Source organism: Apteryx rowi, unplaced genomic scaffold (assembly GCF_003343035.1).
Source record: "Apteryx rowi isolate R43461 unplaced genomic scaffold, aptRow1 scaffold_103, whole genome shotgun sequence".
NCBI lineage: Eukaryota > Metazoa > Chordata > Aves > Apterygiformes > Apterygidae > Apteryx > Apteryx rowi.
In genome coordinates, this window is record NW_020447231.1 from 2,058,423 (window position 1) to 2,077,420 (window position 18,998).

The 18,998-nt window shown below is 37.9% G+C and overlaps 1 protein-coding gene across 1 annotated transcript in view; it reads right to left on the reverse strand.

Moving 5' to 3' along the window:
- The window catches only part of EIF5B (eukaryotic translation initiation factor 5B), a 40,459-nt gene that overhangs the window by 18,568 nt on the left and 2,893 nt on the right, over positions 1–18,998 (reverse strand). Inside the window, exons 2-7 of the mRNA XM_026066608.1 lie at positions 4,360–4,485; positions 4,190–4,274; positions 3,152–3,797; positions 2,457–2,677; positions 2,117–2,267; positions 540–635 (exon numbers count right to left, since the gene is read on the reverse strand). Of these exons, the coding sequence (XP_025922393.1) occupies positions 540–635; positions 2,117–2,267; positions 2,457–2,677; positions 3,152–3,797; positions 4,190–4,274; positions 4,360–4,485 (1,325 nt within the window). The remainder of the gene's footprint in view (positions 1–539; positions 636–2,116; positions 2,268–2,456; positions 2,678–3,151; positions 3,798–4,189; positions 4,275–4,359; positions 4,486–18,998) is intronic.

The window sequence follows — 18,998 nt, forward strand, 5'->3', positions numbered from 1 at the left end:
AGTTTTAAGTTTTAGCTTAAGTTTGGTGTTGGTTTTTTTTTTTTTTTTTTTATTAATTAAAAAGTTACTTGTGGTCCTGGAAGCTGAAAACTATTATTTTTATGCACAAGAACACAAGCAAAACACCTCTCTCCAACTTAAATACTAAAACTGGCATCAATCCCCTTTCATCCTGGGGTGTCAGCTTAGACTTAATAACAAGTCATTGTTATTTACACTTTGTTGTATTTATTCTACTTAAGCATATAAAACATCCAACCTCACATTCTTAATATTGTGACATTCTATACAAAAGTTCTAAAGACAAACTAGATTAGAAAAAATATAATGGTCAAGTATATTGTAAAACAAAGGATTAAACAAGCAGTCTTCAAAACATCTCTGTGATCTTAATACATCAGCACTTGCATGGCGGGGGTGGGGAGACAAAGGAACTCAGGCACCCTGACATGCAATTAGTTTAGGATTAGTTGATTTATTCTACAAACATTTCCTGAACTGTGACTAATTTGTTAAGTATCACCATATGCAAACCACACCTTCTTTATTTTCCTGCTGCTGCTGTTTCTTTTTCTTTTTATCTTCATATATTGGCCTCTTCTTTGGCACAGAGTCTTTGGATGGCACTTCAACACCTGCAAAAATTAGGAAAAAATCCAGGTGATTACTTGCTAAACATAAGGTTTGGTTTAAACAAGACATTTTCCAGACTTGCAAGGTGAAAGAGTAGAAAGAAAGAGTGGAAAGTAGGTTCAATGCATTTTCTAGCTGACAAAAACCTGAGTCCAATTTTCAAAAGTTACAGAACTTGAGTGATGTTAAGTAGTTCAAGTTCTCTGAATGCTCTCACATAAAGAAGTCCTATCACTAAATGGAAAAAAGTCAGACCACAGAACTGCAGGTTTGAAAATTTCCATCATGTATTTAAATAGGCTTTCATGAACACACACACCCCTCAAGTTTACCAAGCATATGTCAATTGAAAATCTTCTATGCTAGAATACATTTTAAAACAGTCTGCCAATTGACCTAATTTCAGACAATTTGGAGCAGATAAGAGACATCTCTTCTTAAAAGTTTAGTTAGTAGATAACATTTTGCCTTTTGCTATAAATGCTGTATTTTTAAAACTACATGGACTTGTTTTAGGTACTAAAATAATGACAGTTTGAAGTCACCACCTTTATTTTCACCTCACCAGAAAAATATCGCTGCCAAACTGGAAGGGATTCAATTAAAAACAGAAGTTTGGTGCAACAACAAATCCATCATTTAATTACTCCAGTACTTTCTAAAACACTCAAAATTCCTTTAGGTAGTTTAATTTACTGAGATTTTGACAGAAATTGAGTTGTGGCAGCACAGAAATAGGATTCTAAACTGCAACAGCAATTGCAGAGAAATAAGAGCCTTAGTATAGTTCTTAGAGAGTTCCAAACACTGCACCAGCTACAGAAATTCCTTCTTTCTTTCCTCTGCCTTCAGCAAAATGAGACAGTGGTTCTCTCCAAATATAAAAATGAGGATATTCAACCTCTGGAATTCACTTCTTTCCTTAGCCGCATAGACAAGTTACCAGAAACTAATTAGGACATGGGCTTACAATGTATCAGATACAGGGCAGCATATGCATACATTTACTTCACTGCAAGGGAGAAGCAGTTATCTGACTGAAAAGCAGGACAGCTTCTGTACTCTTTTCCCAAAGCAAATGCAGGAAGATATGCAGCTCCTATGGACTAGCTAACTTGAGGCAAAACAATGATCTTGCTTAAGTGACCACATGAATTAATCCAAGAGGATCCAGATCACTGGCCTTCCCAGGTCAGCTGCACAGCTCATCTGCTCTTCCTGGCCTTTGGGACTGAGCAGTCAAGAGACTGGTTTAATTAACATCTTAAAACTGTAAGTGGAATATATTAACCAGTTGGATATTTAAGATGTAAAATGAAAATATACATACATTTAGAGCTACTAACAAAAAGAGGGCCACTCTGCCTTTCTTGACAGATTTACACATGGAGTTACTCAGTATTTGCCCTCCTACCCCCAGGTAGCAAAATCCAAATGTGAAGAGCAGTAAGGGGTACAAACCGTTGTTTACATTACTACTTACCCTGAGCTTGGAGGAGTTTAAGAGTAGCCTCTGCTCTGGCTCTGGCTTCTCGTTGAGCTTTTGTTAAAAGTTTTCCCTCCTTCTTCAAACGTTCTTTCCTCTCTTTTTCTTTCTGTTTCTTTCTTTCTTTCCTCTCTTGTTCTAATCTTTCCTGGAAAAAGGTTACCAAAGAAACCATGTAGAGATTTTAAACTGTGCTTTACACAATCAAAAACTGACAAGATTATATATTCTACTGATAAGAGACATATCAAGTAATAATCTTGCAACTGAGCCAGCAGAGGTGGAGGTTAAGATTACCATCTCCCTCCTTCTATCCTCAGAATAAGATATACGGTACCTCCTCTTTGCGTTTAGCTTCTAGTTCCTCCAGTCGTCTTATGCGTTCTTCTTCCTCTCTTTTTGCCCTTTCCTCCTCCTCTTTCATTTTAGCCAAGGCTTCTTGCATAGCTTTAACTGTGGCTTTACTAGGACCCTTTTTCTTCTCTTTTTCTCTTTCTTCTTTCTCACCTTTCTTTTTCTTCTTATCTTTTTTCTTTTTGTCCCCCTCATTGTCATCAGCTGCAGATGAAAGAGGCATATTCAAAGACACCAGAAATTTTAGAGACTCCAAATACAGTTAACGTTTCAAGTACTATATAAAATTCCAAATATAAGAAACTTTGACTAATACGTAAGCACTTCAGATGGAAAAAAATAAATCTGTCTCTCAAATTACAAGGACAGGGCCTGAAGTGTTCATGTAACAGGTGTCTAGGAATAACTGGGGAGTGAAAAAATTATGTTTGGATTACAGAACTATATGTTGTAATGAAAACTCACCATCTGGCTCTTCTCTCCCCACGTACCTGAACAAACTACAGGCCAAGAAAAATGGCCACATGTTAGTCAATGTAAAAAGGCAGAAGAGGTTATCAAACATCTAGTGTTCCTGACTTACAAGAAAGCAGCAAGTCAACCTCATTGCCTGCCAACTCTTTGGCCTCCTTATTAAAAAAAGTGTTTAAATTAAGGGTATTAAACTGTGTTACCAACCTTCTGTTGCTGCAGGAATCTCTCCCTTTTCCACAGGGGCAGAGGCTTCAGAGGAAGCCTTCTCTTCAGCTTTCCTTGGCGCTTCCTTCAGTTTTGCTGGTTCTTTACCAGCTTCTAATTCTTCCTTCTCTTTCTGTTTCCTCAGTTTGGCTTTTTCTTCCTCACGTTTCTTCCTTTCACGCTCCTTTTTTTCTGCCTTCTTCTGAGCCACTGTTTTTACTTTGAACGAAGGCTCTTCTTCCTCATCCCCACTTTCAGCAGCAGGAGTGGGCTTTGGTTTTTGGTTTTTCTTTTGTCCTTTTCTAGGTTGGGAGACCTCATCCGATTCATCACCACTCTCCCCTGTAGACACTGCCCCCACACGTTCTTTGCTTTTTTTAATGTTAGTTTCATCTTCTTCTGACAGGTCCTGCTTTTTATTTGACTTTTGAGTTCTCCCTTTGTTTTTCTTAAGCAGCATCTCATGATCATCATCATCACTGCCAGAAAGCATTTCTTGTTTTGCTTTCTGAGTTTTTTTAGATTTTGTATCTTTATCTTCCCCTTCCTCACTGTCATAGTCATTTTCAAGATTGTTTTTTTTACTCTTTCCTTTCCTTTTTCTGTCTTGTTTCAATAAGCTGATTTCTTCATTGTCATTTTCAGCCTGGTAATAAACAATTATATAATCAGTCATGAAGAACGATATGCAGTACGTTCTGAGACACAGCATCCAGATCTCAAGAAAATCTTCTCTTACTGAAGACAAAGTTTGAAAAGCAGTATACAGTTTTTCTACTAGTGTACTACAAAGCCCACAATTAAAATTTATTCTGTTTGGGATAATCATCTGCATGCAGACATGGCTTCTGGTAAAATCYTTCATAGCTGACATTTAGTATGAAAGCATGATCAAGTATAATTAAAGATAATATACAAACTGCTAAGTTTCACTTAGGTCCTCCAACTATACTGCAGCATAAGAACTTTTCTGGGACAGTTGTGAATGGTATTCCAACTATTTCTTACTACATAGCCCACCTCCCTCATATCGTTCACCTTTCCTGTAGAAGGTTCTCTGTCAGCTTTCTCCCCTTGTGTCTCTAGTGACAGTTCTTCCAGCTCCTTCAGGATATCATCTTCACTAAAATAAGAAAGAAGTTATGGGACTTAAGTAACTGAGTTTGTGTATAATGGAATAAAATAAGACCGATAGCAAAAATATTTACTCAAAATCCTGTTTTTTCTTCTCTTTTTTCTTTTTGCCTTTAGATTTCTGAGGCTCTTGCTCTTTTGCAGCTCCTGCACCTTCTATCTCAGCAGCAAGGGCATCAATATCAATATCATCTTTTGCACTAAAATGCAAGAGAGAAAGCAGGGTTATCAAGAGTTCAAGTTAGTTAAGTCACATAAGTAGAAGCCATCTGCATAAAACAAACAGAAGCTTCAAAATCTAAGATCAACCAGAGAACGTGAGCAATGCAGGGGCGAGAGAGATGTTTAACAAATCATTATGAACTGATATCTTATTCCTCCCAGTATGCAAAAAAAATATATATATATATTCACCCATGTTTTAAGGTTTCATCTCTCTTCAAGAAAATAACACATTCAGTTCTTACAGAACTAACTTATAGATTTTAGATGGGAGATTTGATAAAACTTTTTGGAAGAACATAATTACAACTTCAACATTTTCATTTGGCACCTCTGGAAGACAAATTGTTTAGCCATTCAAACCAGAGGAAGCACCACTGATGGAAAAGCAATCTCCCCCCCAACTGAAAGTGTAAAAATGAAGCAGAAATAGAAGTAACATGGGAATTTAGTAGCCAACAAATTCTATTAAAAAGCATTTATCTGCTCCTTTAAACACTCTTTTGCATGAAACAAAAAAGGTACTGGATCTTGATTTTGTGGATAAGTAGAACATAACATAAGATAAGTGGAAGTTCTTCACAGTTTCCAACTCATGATAGCAGTTGCCCATGCTCTGCCACCAGACTGAAGAGTTTCGTCCTTATCCATCAGGAAAAGAAGTGAGACAGGAGAAAACACAGTACATCCCCTTCCCCAGACTCTAAAAACAGATCAGGAGAAATACTAACAAAGTTGCAAACATTTTCATCACTTCCTTAGCATCACTTCTCCTAGGCCTAAACAAACTCACAAGAAGTGTCACTAGGCATTTGACCCGTGTTTCCCTTCTCATCAGATCTCATTCTATCAAGTTTTTCTTTCAAAATTTTTTCCTTTCTCAGTACAATCTCTCATCTGCAACAAAGAAAAAGTGGCTCTTTTCYGCCCTTTATCAATAGCTGTTCAGCATTTTAAAAATGCATTTTTCCTTTACTTGTCCCCACAGGACTGAGCAAAGTGTCCATCCAGAACAGGTTTTTCCAAGCTATTGCACTCCCAATGCAATTGTATGAAAGGAGACTTACCTATTCCCTGCTGCACACTTGGAACTTCCATGCTTACATGCAACTTACTGCTCTATTGAATGAACAAGTATTAGCATGCTACTTGCCTCACAACTTGCAGTTTCAAAAAGCTTCACCAATATGTTATCAATATCTCAGCTTACTCCCTCTTAAACATGCAGGTGGAATACAGTTCTTCATTTCACAATTTCAGTCTACATTATTACCACCCGGTTATGACACAAGAGAAAGAAAAAAGTTGACCCACCAAATATCTGAAGCTATACCCAGAAAATAAGGGAAATACATTTCTCCAAATCCAAAATCTGCACGATACCAACAAATTTCTCAGTTACTAGAGCTTCACCCTTGCCAGTTTACAAATGCAGAAGTGATTAAAAATAAAAAAAATGCAGCATTTTATTCAGTTTCAGAATCTTAAAAGGAATACCTAAGTCAAAGTTTCATTTCCCTTCGCAGAAGCTGAGGGCTCACAGAATCATTTTTAAAACCTCAAGTGAATGCTGACATTCACAAACCCATTTTATGCYAAAAATTGGGCATAAACAAGTCACCAAATAGTGACTGTGACAACAGTACAAGTATTGTTTAAAGATCAGGATTGATGCTTCATGTTTAAGATTTTAAATTTTATACAGATAGATCAACAAACCAAATAAAAAGCAACACTATGTAGCACCTCACTGTACAGCAGCTTTACTAGAGATACTGACCTTTAGTTTAAAAAATAAAAAATAAAAAATAAAAATAAAAACGCACACACTTGTGTGTCTTAAATATATCTAGTGGTACTGGCTATGCGCTGATATGATAAATAATACATGTCTCAAAGTGTAACTCTCATAAATCGTTAATGCAAGATTTTTTTAAACCAATTCCCCATCACCACCACGAAAAAAATAACTTTTTCGGGGGGCCATTTGCATCTTTAAAAAGTTGAGTTTTTCCGCAATTCAAGAGCCATTTCAAAAAGCAGTTTAACTGCTTGTGCACTAGGGGTAGCATAGACAACTGGAATATAAACCTCACTTATCCCTACACCTAGAAGTAAAGCCCTAATATCAGGCTGAGTACATTACATGTATGGCTACCTATAGGGCCTCACATTTCTTTCTGTACTAAGTGCAGCATACCAATTTCTTAAGCGCACTTGCTTACTTCCTTCTACTCTAGGAGCTAACAGAGGAGACTGAGCCAAAACCAAGCTTCACAGTTTGAAAACCCAAGATATATGCTCCACTACCACTATTGACACTGCTGTACTGCTCCCACTACTTTAGAATCTTAGCCATACCATTATATAGATGCTACAGAGGCAAGCCTTGAAACAGCTCCTATTTTAGATGGATATTCAAGGCTAACATCTTTTCACACTGTAACTTTACGGAAAGTATGTCCAAACATAAAACACATGGTTTTTATGCTACTAGCAAAGAGAACACTAGGCAGAACACAATGCTTACAGTACCTTCTATTTTCTAAGATACAATCTTTAAGGTAGGTTTGAGGAACTTTTTGTTCACTTATTTGTTTTTTAATGCACTCCTCATTTCAAGTGAGTGAGGAAGAAGAAAAGCTTCTTTGGGAAAAATATCTGCAATCAAACATTGAAAACATTAATTCATAGACATTAAGCTTCAACACCCACAGTTTAGGAATAAAGACTGTTCAGCTGTCATGATAGTGGCACAGATATAGTAAGAGATCTTTTCTAACCTTGGCTTCTGCTGCTTAACAACCAAAGGTTTCCAGCAAATCTACACTTTTCACATTTACTAAGAAGTGACACAGCAGGCTTTAAACCTTTGAGTCCAAATGAACCAAAATAAAGTTAAGGCCATATGCATTTATCAGCAATATAAAAGATTATGATTCTTCTTCAGAATTGTAAAGCGAGAATATCTTTGGAAAGCCAAGAAATTCAAATATTCACTTCCATTACTAAGAGCTTGTTTCCATACTGACTTTGAAATTCCTTAACTTTTAAAACTGTGGTTTAGGACTTTTAGCCAATTGAGTGTTCTCATAAAGATTTTTAAGTATATCCCACACTTACCAACCTAATTATTTCATGAGAACTCATAATTCTAATTCCAAATAATAACTCTAAGTTTCACTCTATTCTAACAATATTCCACTAGAATTTCATAATAAAACACAGTAGAAAAGGAGATTGAGAAGGTGCTCTCCCTCTTTTCCTGGGAGATTTTTTTTATGTCAGAAGGAAACCACTGCATTTAAATACGTAACAGGAGAGCTTCTTTCCTACTGACACTGGTAAATGCACCTAGGAATCTTTATTTTTTTCCTGCAAACCTTTTTTAAGCAGTCATCAAATGCAAGTTTCAAAAACCCAAACTCTTGCAGAAACCTCCTCCTCAGTCCTCTAAAAGGTCTTGTCCATCCCCTCTGGCCCCTCCATTCAGCCTATGCAAGAGTCCTAAACCCAGTCCTAAGACTGTCTAACAGACGACCTGAAAGTATTATTATATACAAGTCTTTTTTTCAATTGTGTCCTCAAATCACTTTCTCAGGAAAACCTTCTATATAGACTTCACAGCCTAACTTACTTTGGCCATTTAAGCTCATAACATTTTTGACTCAAGGGAGGCCTGCTGGTGATTACATTTAGACACCGAGATTTCTCAGTGTTCTCCCAGCACAAGAGGCTCAGTGAAGCCTGGAAAGCGCAAAGCTGAATGCAGACAGCTACTGACTGCTGAGAAGGGGTCATTTGCCCGATTTTCCTCTGCCTCTGCTTCAGAAGTGAAGCCTGAGCCACCTTTCTTATTCATGCACTTTTGCCTCCAGCCTCTATTTTTGCTGCCAAATATGAAGAGAGTTCATTCATGCCCTCATTCTGATATTGCTAAAGCAGCATTTCAATGCAGTAAATTAGCGCAAGACTTCGGTTGGTAAGTAAAGTAAAAACACTTAAACAAGCAATTTTTAAAACATTAACTGGTTGCCAATATTCCTCCATGGACATCCATGCCTAATATGGGGCAAAACTATACACTGGCAGAAGATAYAGTGGTCAGGCTAATTATAAAGGAGTTATCAGTAATCTATAACAAGCATGCAGAGATCACCTTTTCAGACAAACAACTATTTTTTCTTTCAGAATGAAATCACTGCTCCCTGCTCCAAGCATGTTTTCTACACTCCTCCTATATAATTTCACTGCCTTTTGCCTTAATCCTATTTTAAACGGTAATCTAAAACTTCAAAATATTTCAAAGAACTTTAAGAGTAGTGTACAGAAACATTCACATACTCTATACTGAAAAATATTGATCTAAAAAGGACATAAAGAAAAAAAACTCTACTAGATGTTTTTTTTTGTTTTTGTTTTTAAGTTGGTGTTGCCCAAAAGCATTCCAGCACAACTTGTTTGCATAGCCTATTGAAAGCCTGCATTACATAGGGAACAAGCAAGCCAATTGTTAATAGATTCTTGGATATTCAATGGGCTACTAGTCAAACAGTGTTGTAGTCCACTGCTTTATACCACCACCCTGTACCAAACCAGGGCCAAATATACTTTAAAATTCCCAATTATGTATTTGGGATGGTCTAAGAAAGGAGTGGACAACAAAGGAAACTCAGCAACATTCCTCATGGAATCAAAGCCCCAAATCAGGCTAATGACAGAAAGTCACACTCCAAAAACTAATCTAAAAGTTGCATGTTAAACCAAAACACCGACAAATAAAACTACATTCCCATATTCAGACTATAAGAGAAAGTATGAAACATTTTCAGTGTGAAGACTAAAACAGCATTAGGAAATAAATGAAAAATCTGTCACCCACCTCTGCTCAGTCAGATGTTAAAAAGATGGCCAGTAGCTCTGCTATTTATAAGATCCCAAACAGTTGCGAGCTATTGAGTCAGAAAAGTGGAAAATCCCCTTGACTGATAGGCATACAGTCTGAAAAAACCCTCCCACTGGTTGCCTTCCTAATACAGGAAGGAAGCATTTAAAACTAACTCCAGTTTAAAAAAAGAGAGTCCATTATTATAACATCTGATAAAAAAATTAAAATAGCACATATTTTTGTGAGGTGTTAAAAAAAAAAAAAAAAACACACCCACACACACAAAACACACACACCCCACGCGCACACACCACCGAAGAGGCAAGCATGGTTTTGGAGCAAGCTCCTTTTCTGATGCAATGGCCTGCAACAGCTAGAACCTAGAAATTCCATGTGGAAGCTATTATGAGATCAGAGTTCACCTTAAGACAAACATAAATTTAAGGATGTTCAAGCTTATCTCAATCTCAGTTCTCATACACTATGGCTTACTTTAGTCTTTTAAGGGGATTCTTTGCCATTTTGCCTGCAAATCTTGATTTATAAAGTTGGACAGTTTCTAACACTTGTTTGCAACTAGGAGGTTGAATCTTTGCAGGGGTTAGAAAGTTTGAAGTTTTACTTTTCTTTTGCAGTCTAGGATATTACAGCAGTTAATTAGCGTGCATCTCACCAGAACAGAAGTCATCACACTGCAATTCAAGATTTAAAATTGTAATTCTGAAATAAGCTAAAAACTGTAATAGCTTCCTATCCTAGAAGTGTTTCAGAACAGTTCTAAGTTCACTTTAATTATCTATCATCTCTTTGTTCCAAGASAGCTTAAAAGAATGACGCCAAGTACTGGCGCAATATATTCAACACCAGGGATTTTTGTCACGAGGCTTCCGTACCAATGACAAATACTGGATGCTGGATGCAATATAATCTCCCTTTAACAAGCAGAAATCTAGGTACAGAAACTCAGAAGACTTGCTCAGTATTGGAAAACTTGCTCAGTCTAGAAAACCAGACCAAGTGCAGGGAAGAGAGGACTACAGCTATTAAAAAAATATGTATTTTCCTTTGCTCAGTGAACTTCTGCAGCTCAAATGCTTAACTGCCCTTCCTTGTCAAACAAGCTCCTCTAGCTTTCCATGCAGGCTCTAGCGAACGATAGGCTTGTGAGCCAACTGACACCAACAGCGTTTCACAGATACCATCTGATAGTAGAATAAGCATGCTAGTGAGACCACCAAACATGCATGTTTTCTCCATGCTCTTTTCTAAGATCATACACAACTATGACTTTGAGTATACCTATAGTAGTACATACAATACATAGCCCCAAACACAGAGTGAAGTTTCATTATATAGGCACTGTGTTAAGAGATGTCATCTTGACAAAGCAGTAGTAAGAAAGAGAAAACTTAATCCTTAATCCATGCATGAAGTGAAAGAGTGGAGCAAGGGGATTAATTAGCAGTATACAAAAGGAGCCGAGTTGCTCTCATTTATATCAATCCAACTCCATTACAATTAGTTAAATGAATCTACAGAAAAGAAACAGAAGAATTTAGCTTAAGGTGAGAACAAGCTTGTAAGTGCTGGAAATCCAACATCCAGCTTTGTAAATGAAGACAACAGGATAACGCTCTCCCGCTGGAACTGAAGCTAAAGGGTACATGCAGACTCAAAGATTACAAACATTTTCTGATCCATTATACTGACTGATACAAATATGATTAGTAAAACTTGCCTTAGTTTATTATCTCAGTTAGCTTTAAAATAAAGCCAAATTATGCTAAAAGTATTCTAAGTTTTAATTAGGATTGTTTTAAAGCTGTCTCTGTAAAGATGAAGATCAAACCTCAGAAAAGGCTATACAATTAAAAAACAGAGTATGCATGTGCATGGGGTGGAAGAAGAGACAGGAAGAGTAAGTCAACAGAACAAGAAAGTTCACAGCCTACATTCCTGCATAATAAGATTCATTTTTTGCTGAGACAACTTTGGAGATATTTCATCATTTACATGACACCAGCTCTTCTATCTGATTTCAAAAGAACATCACTGTCATTAAGTCATTTTCTTTTGCTTAAAAAAATAAAAATAAAAAAATAAAAATTGAACATCAAAAAGACTGAAAGAAGCTGAATCATCTATTTCCATGCATTTGGGTTTGTCTTAATTTTAGTTAGTCTAAAACTAATACCACTAGACAGAAGTCTTGATCATTATTTCTGTAGAGTACATTACCCATCCTCTGTGTTTGCAGGTCATGAGACCAGTAATAAGGAAAATATCCATTTCTAAATACGAACTCATTGCAAAATTAGAGCATTACTAAGGCTGAATGTAACATTTGTAGCTGTTTAGTCTTAGGTTATTAAGACAAATTGGTATAATATCTTGCAAAAAGAAGTTCTGCTAGAATAGCTGGTTTACAAATGCTACAGAACAAAAACACTTTGAAAGTTATTTGTTAAGTGTTCAAAACTATGCACCACCAGCTTGTTCTTTACATGGGTTATGAAATACAAAATGCAAGCATTTGCTGGCTCAGCAACGCTATTCAAGACAAAAGAAGAAAGTTGCAGCCTTTTTCTCATTCTTACTTATCAGAGAATAAATGCTAACACCACAAATGTTTTGTTTTGGAGTAGAAGAGGGGTGGGTATTGGGGGGGGGGGGCAGGACTTGTTTTTCCCTGCTGAAAACATTTAGATTACATACACCTGGGATAGCTTGAAAACTGGGAAAAAAGGTGAACTCCAGTTCCACTGCACTCCTTTCTTGGCCTGCAAAGTGAAGGAGTATCCACAACAGCACCAGCTATGCAATCCACCACTGCAGTTGACAGGGCTAAGAAAATCACTGCCCCAGAAGAGGCCACCCTCCCCTGGCCTTCTCCTCAAACAACAGGGCAAAGTAGGGGAGAAACAACTTCCTCCCCCTTTCCCAGCCATGCTTTCCCCTCTCATCAGCTCAGGCAATCCAGCAACCACAAGCGCAAGTCGGATAAGCAAGCTATCTTACAGAAAACACATTTTTGTTTGCCAATTTTATATCAGATCACTCATCCGAGTTGTACTGTGGACACATAAGCATTAGATCCAACACAATGGAAGTGGTTGGGATGGAAGCCCCTATGCAGCTGTGGAGAGCAAGAGCAAGACTACAACGTCTGAAACAGCTCACAGCTAGACTGAATTAAGTGCAACATGAAAGTACATCTTAATAGATTTTCCCTAGTAAGATGAAGGAAGCTCATGAAGCTAACTAATTACATGACACAGCAAGGAAGTAGGACTAAAAGTGTAATTGTTTTTTACTCATGCTCTTAAGATAATGATTCCATCTTACAATATTAAGGAGTCATGCCTTCCTTTTCAGATTTAGCTGGGGGAGAAGAGTAACTATTAGTTAAGCAAAACCTTCTAAAAAAAGCATAGAAAACATAACTTATACCTGAAGAGATTCTAGGAAAAACAGAAAGTTAAGTCTCCTTCATACATCCTAGATTAAAAAAAAGCGCCACCACACACACACTCTAAAAATCCCATTTAAACAAAGCTATAGCAGAGCTTCAAGATAAAAAAGCTTCTGTTGTAGCTAGTAAGAGACAACACAGCACTCTGGAAGAAAACAGTTCTTCAAGGCTCTGTTTAAATATTTAGGTCCTAAGAGAACAACATGACTGAAAACATGCAATATGAAACACTAAGTAACGAACAAACATTCAGGCTTCCCTGAATTAATTCTTTTGTTTGTTTAGAAAAAGTGCGAAGATGACAGAATTGAAATTGCTTCCAAGTCTACTGTTTTACAATTTCCATATCCTATGCATTTCTTATTGTATATAGTCAAAACACATCAGAAAAATACCATTTAGATCACTTCGTTAAACAGACTTTAGGTTCTCTACGATCCTGAAAAGCAATGGACTCCCACCTACATTAGCTATAAACACAGGTTTGAGTTTAATTAACATTAGCATATTCAAAAGAAACATACTTCAATGTTCAGATAGCAGATACATGCTTAAAATCACACTCAGACAATTGTGGAAAAATATTTGAGATATGGGAAGACCAAATCATCAGTGCTGCAATGGGAAAAAAAAAAAAAAAAAAAGCATTTTCTGTGATGTATCAACTGCTTTCAGAACAGAACAGCCATCAGTCTCCACTGTATTCTTTGTATGGAAATCAAACAGTGATTGAACTAACTATGCACACACAATTTCTGTGTGAGCAAAGTGTTTCCTCTCCCAGTCTAAGGGGCTTTTTTCTAAAGAACATTACACAAGCATTAGGAGTTACTAGACTGGAGGTTTTGTCCAGAACCATAACACTGACTCCCAGGCAGCTTTTATTTTAAGGAACAATGAAGTGCACAGAACAAGTGTAAAGCAAGCAACATGAGCCCAGAGTCAGAAAACATGACAGTACTAATGTAATTACAATAGACAAAGGGATATAGAGCTGTCAGCTTGTCTGGCTTGACATGACAAGTGTCAGCAACAACAGTAAAGTTTAACTTATCGTAAACCACCCCTTTATTCTGAGCAAGATTTTCCAGAGATGTTCAGAAAACTGAAAGAACAGTTTCTGCAGGCTTGAGGTACTACTTCCAGTTTTCATGAACAGTAATTATACGTCAAGTTTAGATGGCTTCATGATGGTAACAGATGAAGACAATTAAGATTTAGACAAGAAGAGCTGCTTTAACAATCTACTAAGTGTATTGTAGTACTTCGCTTTATATTACCACAATTGCAGATATTTCCATAGTACCAAGTATAATGCTTTGCTTTAAAAAAAAAATCCAGAAGTATAAAAATAGTTTTCTTATGAAGCGTTTGCATTACAAAAAATTGCTACTTTTTGTAACAAAAATACACATTTGCATAGAAGAGGCCAATACTTTCCCAATAGAGAAATTATTTTGCGTTATTATATTTCTTTTTTTGGTACAAAATCCTGGCACCTTCCAGATGAGACTTGCAAAGCAGGGACTTCAAGGATTTATCAGCTGTTCTCCTTGTTGGAGCTGCAGAAAGCTTTGCTTGTGGAAATATTTTTGAGAAGCAGATAGCAACAGTTATTGTAAATTCTCTGGAGTACAGAACGTTTCAAAACTACAGGTGTTTGTAGGCTTTCTAGAAAATACAAGTCTTCACAGCACTTTCCAAGGCAACATTAAGATTTTATTTAGCACACTAACAAGAAAGGCAGAAATAGAATGTTTAGTAGACAGTACCAGCAGTTAATTTGCAGAAGAGGAAGCAATATATAGCATCAGCAACAGCACTGTGAGTCTTATTTTAGCAGCAGTGTTCACTCTTGGCTGCAGAATCGCAGTTGGCATCTGTAACTTCTAAAGCAATATGCATGAATGATCAGAGTGGTATGCTTAGGCAACAGCTCACAATATTAAAGGGCACAGGAATGCACCTGAAGATTAAGTATTGGAAACTAAAGAGAGCTACTGAGGAGACGAAGAAGACTTAAAGCTGGGAGAAGGGTGCGGAGGGGAAGAGAATCCATAAAAAGCTAATAACACCAACGGGAAAGATTCAGATTCTAGGCAGGAAGTAATTTGTAACATACAGTATATCATCTTATAAATGTACAGCAACAGCATCAGGCTTGAATTCAAAGCACAGTCCTACAGTTTACAACAGCCCTCCTTCCCACATATTAAAAAAACGCTATACCAAACTCGCACAAGAACAGCACAGGAGAACCTTGGTGTACCTTCTGCTGTTACAGCTCTAGCCAAGAGCCAAAGCATAGCGCACCACTCCCAGCGGGAACTAGATTACGCATCAGAACACCCACTCTTCCCCTAGGAAAGTCTGGAAATTCGGATGTCTTGTATTTTATTGAAAAGGTTTGCTATGAAGTTTCATTTGAAAATGAACAATACATACAACCATAAAAATTCTAAAAAGTCATCAGTTAAGGCTACTTCCCTATGGCCTAAGCACCTCTTATCACCCAAGAGGCCCTTCACCTTTAAAAGGGCCTCTTTAACATACCACACAGTTTCCTCCTACAGTGACCATCATTGTGACCATCCTGGATAAATGTGTTCTTTATGAACCCATGCACAACAAAAGTGGCAGGAGTCAACAATAAAGTTCCACAGGGGCATAATAGCAGGGGTGCTGGTATAGTAGAAACAGGTTTACAGGTATACTGGTTCAGTGAGTGATATGTATTGAAACAGACAACAGTCCCACATTCCCATTCTTCCCCTGCTCACTATAGCTGTCGTCTCCCTCAGGATCTTGTCTCTATGTATTTACATCCTGCTCCCATGCCAAAATTCTTCCTCAGCTTCATTTACCAGCACATTTCTTAGACATATATCAATATTCATCAATATGACCTCTATTTCATTCAGCAGAAATACAGTGGGGAAAAAAATAGAAAAGAGAAGTCGAAGCTAAGGGGTGGACCAAGGGGGAGAAGCAGAGTAAAGATGACTTGTACCTTCTGCAACTTGTCTCAATACACCAGGAGAAAAGCAGAAAGATCTCCTTCCTTTCACATCAGTTCTCAAATCCATATTCACAACACAGACAACATACCACCTGCATCTTCCCACATGCTTCCTCCACACTGCAAGTTATGCCCTTGAGCTTTGCACRCTTTGGGAAGAAGCAGCAAAAAAGAATATAAGGGATTGTGGCTAAAACAGAACTGCTGGGGAAAAGGGAGGAAAAAGAAGGAAATTAGTAACTCGGCACAGTAAAAAAAAAATTTGAAAATGTGGGAGACAAAGCATGGCTAGAAGCATTTAATTCCACAAAGCCATTCCTTTCTCACTCTGCTGGGAACAGAAGGGAGACCAATGCAGGAGGTGGAAGGCCAACTTAAAGCTACAGGTTCAACTGTGTGATACATCCTCTCCTTAGAGGAAACCTGACATTCACAGGCAGAGGGAGGTGAAGGTAGAGGACAGAAAACAGGCAGACAAAAAATAAAAACAAAAGAGTGAACTAGTAGACCAGCCTGACACCATCAGATGATGGGGGGTACCTTTGCAGACAGTGAGATATTCCAAAATATCACTGGCTTCTAGGTCCATCCTCACTCCCATCCCCTTACACTCTTCCCTGTAAAACATACTCAGTCTAACTTTTCTGTCCCTCTCAAACACACACCTGTGAATTCTTCTTTCACATTATCCCTCCCATTAACACGTCACCATGTAGCCCTRTAATATGGTATTGCCATTACTAGTATCAGGGCATAAGCTTTGTACTGAGTTTGCAAGGCCTCAACACTGAAGCTTGTCAGGCTTGCTCCACCTGAACTCTCCTCGACCTGCCTGCAACTTTGTTTTACTTGATTTAGCTGCGACAGCAATTTCTGACTAGTGGGGTTTTGGGGGTTTTTTTTGTTTGTTTGTTTCTTTTTACAATTGTTTTATTGTTGTTTATCCTTGTATGGTACAACCATAGTTTCATACAGATAGCAGTAACAAGCAGTTATTCTAAGATATTTACAACTCTAACACAACGATGCAGTGTAGAGAAAGACAGGCCTGATATGATAGCAGAGACCTTGAGAAGTGCAGACGCAGGATGCAGCAGAGGAGTACAGGCATGACATGATAAGAGCTGGGTCACAGGCTGGCACTGGAGACCCTACGGCTATAAACAACTTGGCAATGRTCAGCTGAAGAAATGCAGACCTGGAGCTGAACAAAACTGGTTTTAGGCATAACAAATGGAACAAAAAAATAGTATCTAACATATAAAAGGCACCGTGTATAGTAAATATGGATGTAACGCAGAGCTGCAGACCAATGAAGAAAAAGCAAAGGTGTAAAAGCATGTAAGCAAACATATAAAAGTGATCCCAAGTGGATCCCAGAGGGAGGAAGAAGCCATCAACATGAACAATCACATGCTCCCTGGTGAAGGACTCCAGATGCTGACAACTTGCCATAACATACCATCACCACCAGAATGAAACCACCAATCTTCAGACCCAGAGAGCAGCGGAAGGGTGAACGTAACAGCAGGAAAAGGAGTAGAAACTAAAAAGTGTGTATATGACAATTTAACTGCATTACCACTCTTTCTTGCTCCACAGAAACTAGATTTGGACTAATTACTAGGTTCTTAAGATTTCAAATATCCTAATAATTTTTTGGCTTTACTTATAGGGTTTGCTACCCCTTTGCCCACGAACGAGAAAGCATAACTGCCAACAGAAGCTCCTGCCCAATAATCTACAGGCATGCAGAAATACAAGCAGAAATATTTGATGAGAACAAGAAATCTGGCAGGCACTAACATCCCAAAAGTTTCCCCTGCACATCAGCCACTATCGTAGAAGTGCCCCAAACAGCAGTGCTTCAGTGCCTGAAGGCTTCTGCATGATACTGGCATCTTCTCTACCAGATGCAAAGAGCACTAGGCCTCCCTTCCTTTACAGTGCAAAAATCCAATCCCTTCCTCTTCTTTCTCAAATCACACCCAACTCATCTCCTCACCCAGAGTCGTTCCCAAGGTGTGCCCGTGCAATACAGCTAGTGAGACAAGCTGATAACAGTATATACTACAAAGTAGCATATGGGAGAGCAAAAGGTGGGAGAAAAAAAGAAAAATAGTCAGACAAGATAGATCTTCACTAGCAAAACAGTCCTTATCCAGAAAAACAGAACAGAAAAAAGTAAAACAGTTTACATCCTAACCTGGAAAAGGGTAACAGCCTTAGATTACTAACATTTTTCTTAATGTCTTAAAGTGATACACATCTGGACAGTCAAAAAAGCTTAGACAGAAGAAATAAGAATATTTAGATTTTTAACACTAACAACAGGCAGTCATATTTCAACCAGAAAAGGAGAAGGGAGGGAAGAGGATCACAAAAACACAACTTTGTGAGAGAAGCTTCTTCGGGTACTTTCAAATAAATAAATAAATAAATAACTTAGCGAGTCAAGAAGGGCATACAGAATGAGCAGCTAGGGTAAGAGGAGAAAAGGAAAAAAAAAAAAGCATACAGACTGTTTCTTGGCTGTACATATTTTAAGAGACAGTTTCTCATTTAACTCCCCACCAATATTCACAACTACAGACACTCTGCACACTGATTATATATTATCTGTAGTTTTATAATGACAAGTAACAACGCGTACTCTCCTACTAATTTGTACATATGCGACATGATTCAGTCAACAGTGAGCCATATGGTAAATATGACTGTCTTTATAAAAATCTTTAAAAAAAAAAAGAAAAAAATGAAAAAAAGTTCATTGACAGGACCATCTCCAAAATAATATGCTCACAGCTGTAGAAGAGATCCTCTTAGTAATATTTTGCAATCACAAAAAAAATCGACCACCCGCATTTATTACACATACAGAAAGCACAAAGATGTAGCATAATCTATAGTATTCGATCTCATTAATAAAAAAAAAAAAGAGTTTGGGCGCTAAAATTGAATCAAGGAGCTGTTTTTAGCTAGAAGCCGAGACCTGCGCTCGCCAACAGCGCTCGCCACCGCGTGCTCCAGCACAAGATCCCCGGAAAGCCACCCGCACCCGGCAGAGCACCCTTCCGAGGGGCGCGCAGCAGCCGGCCCCGGCGCCGCCACG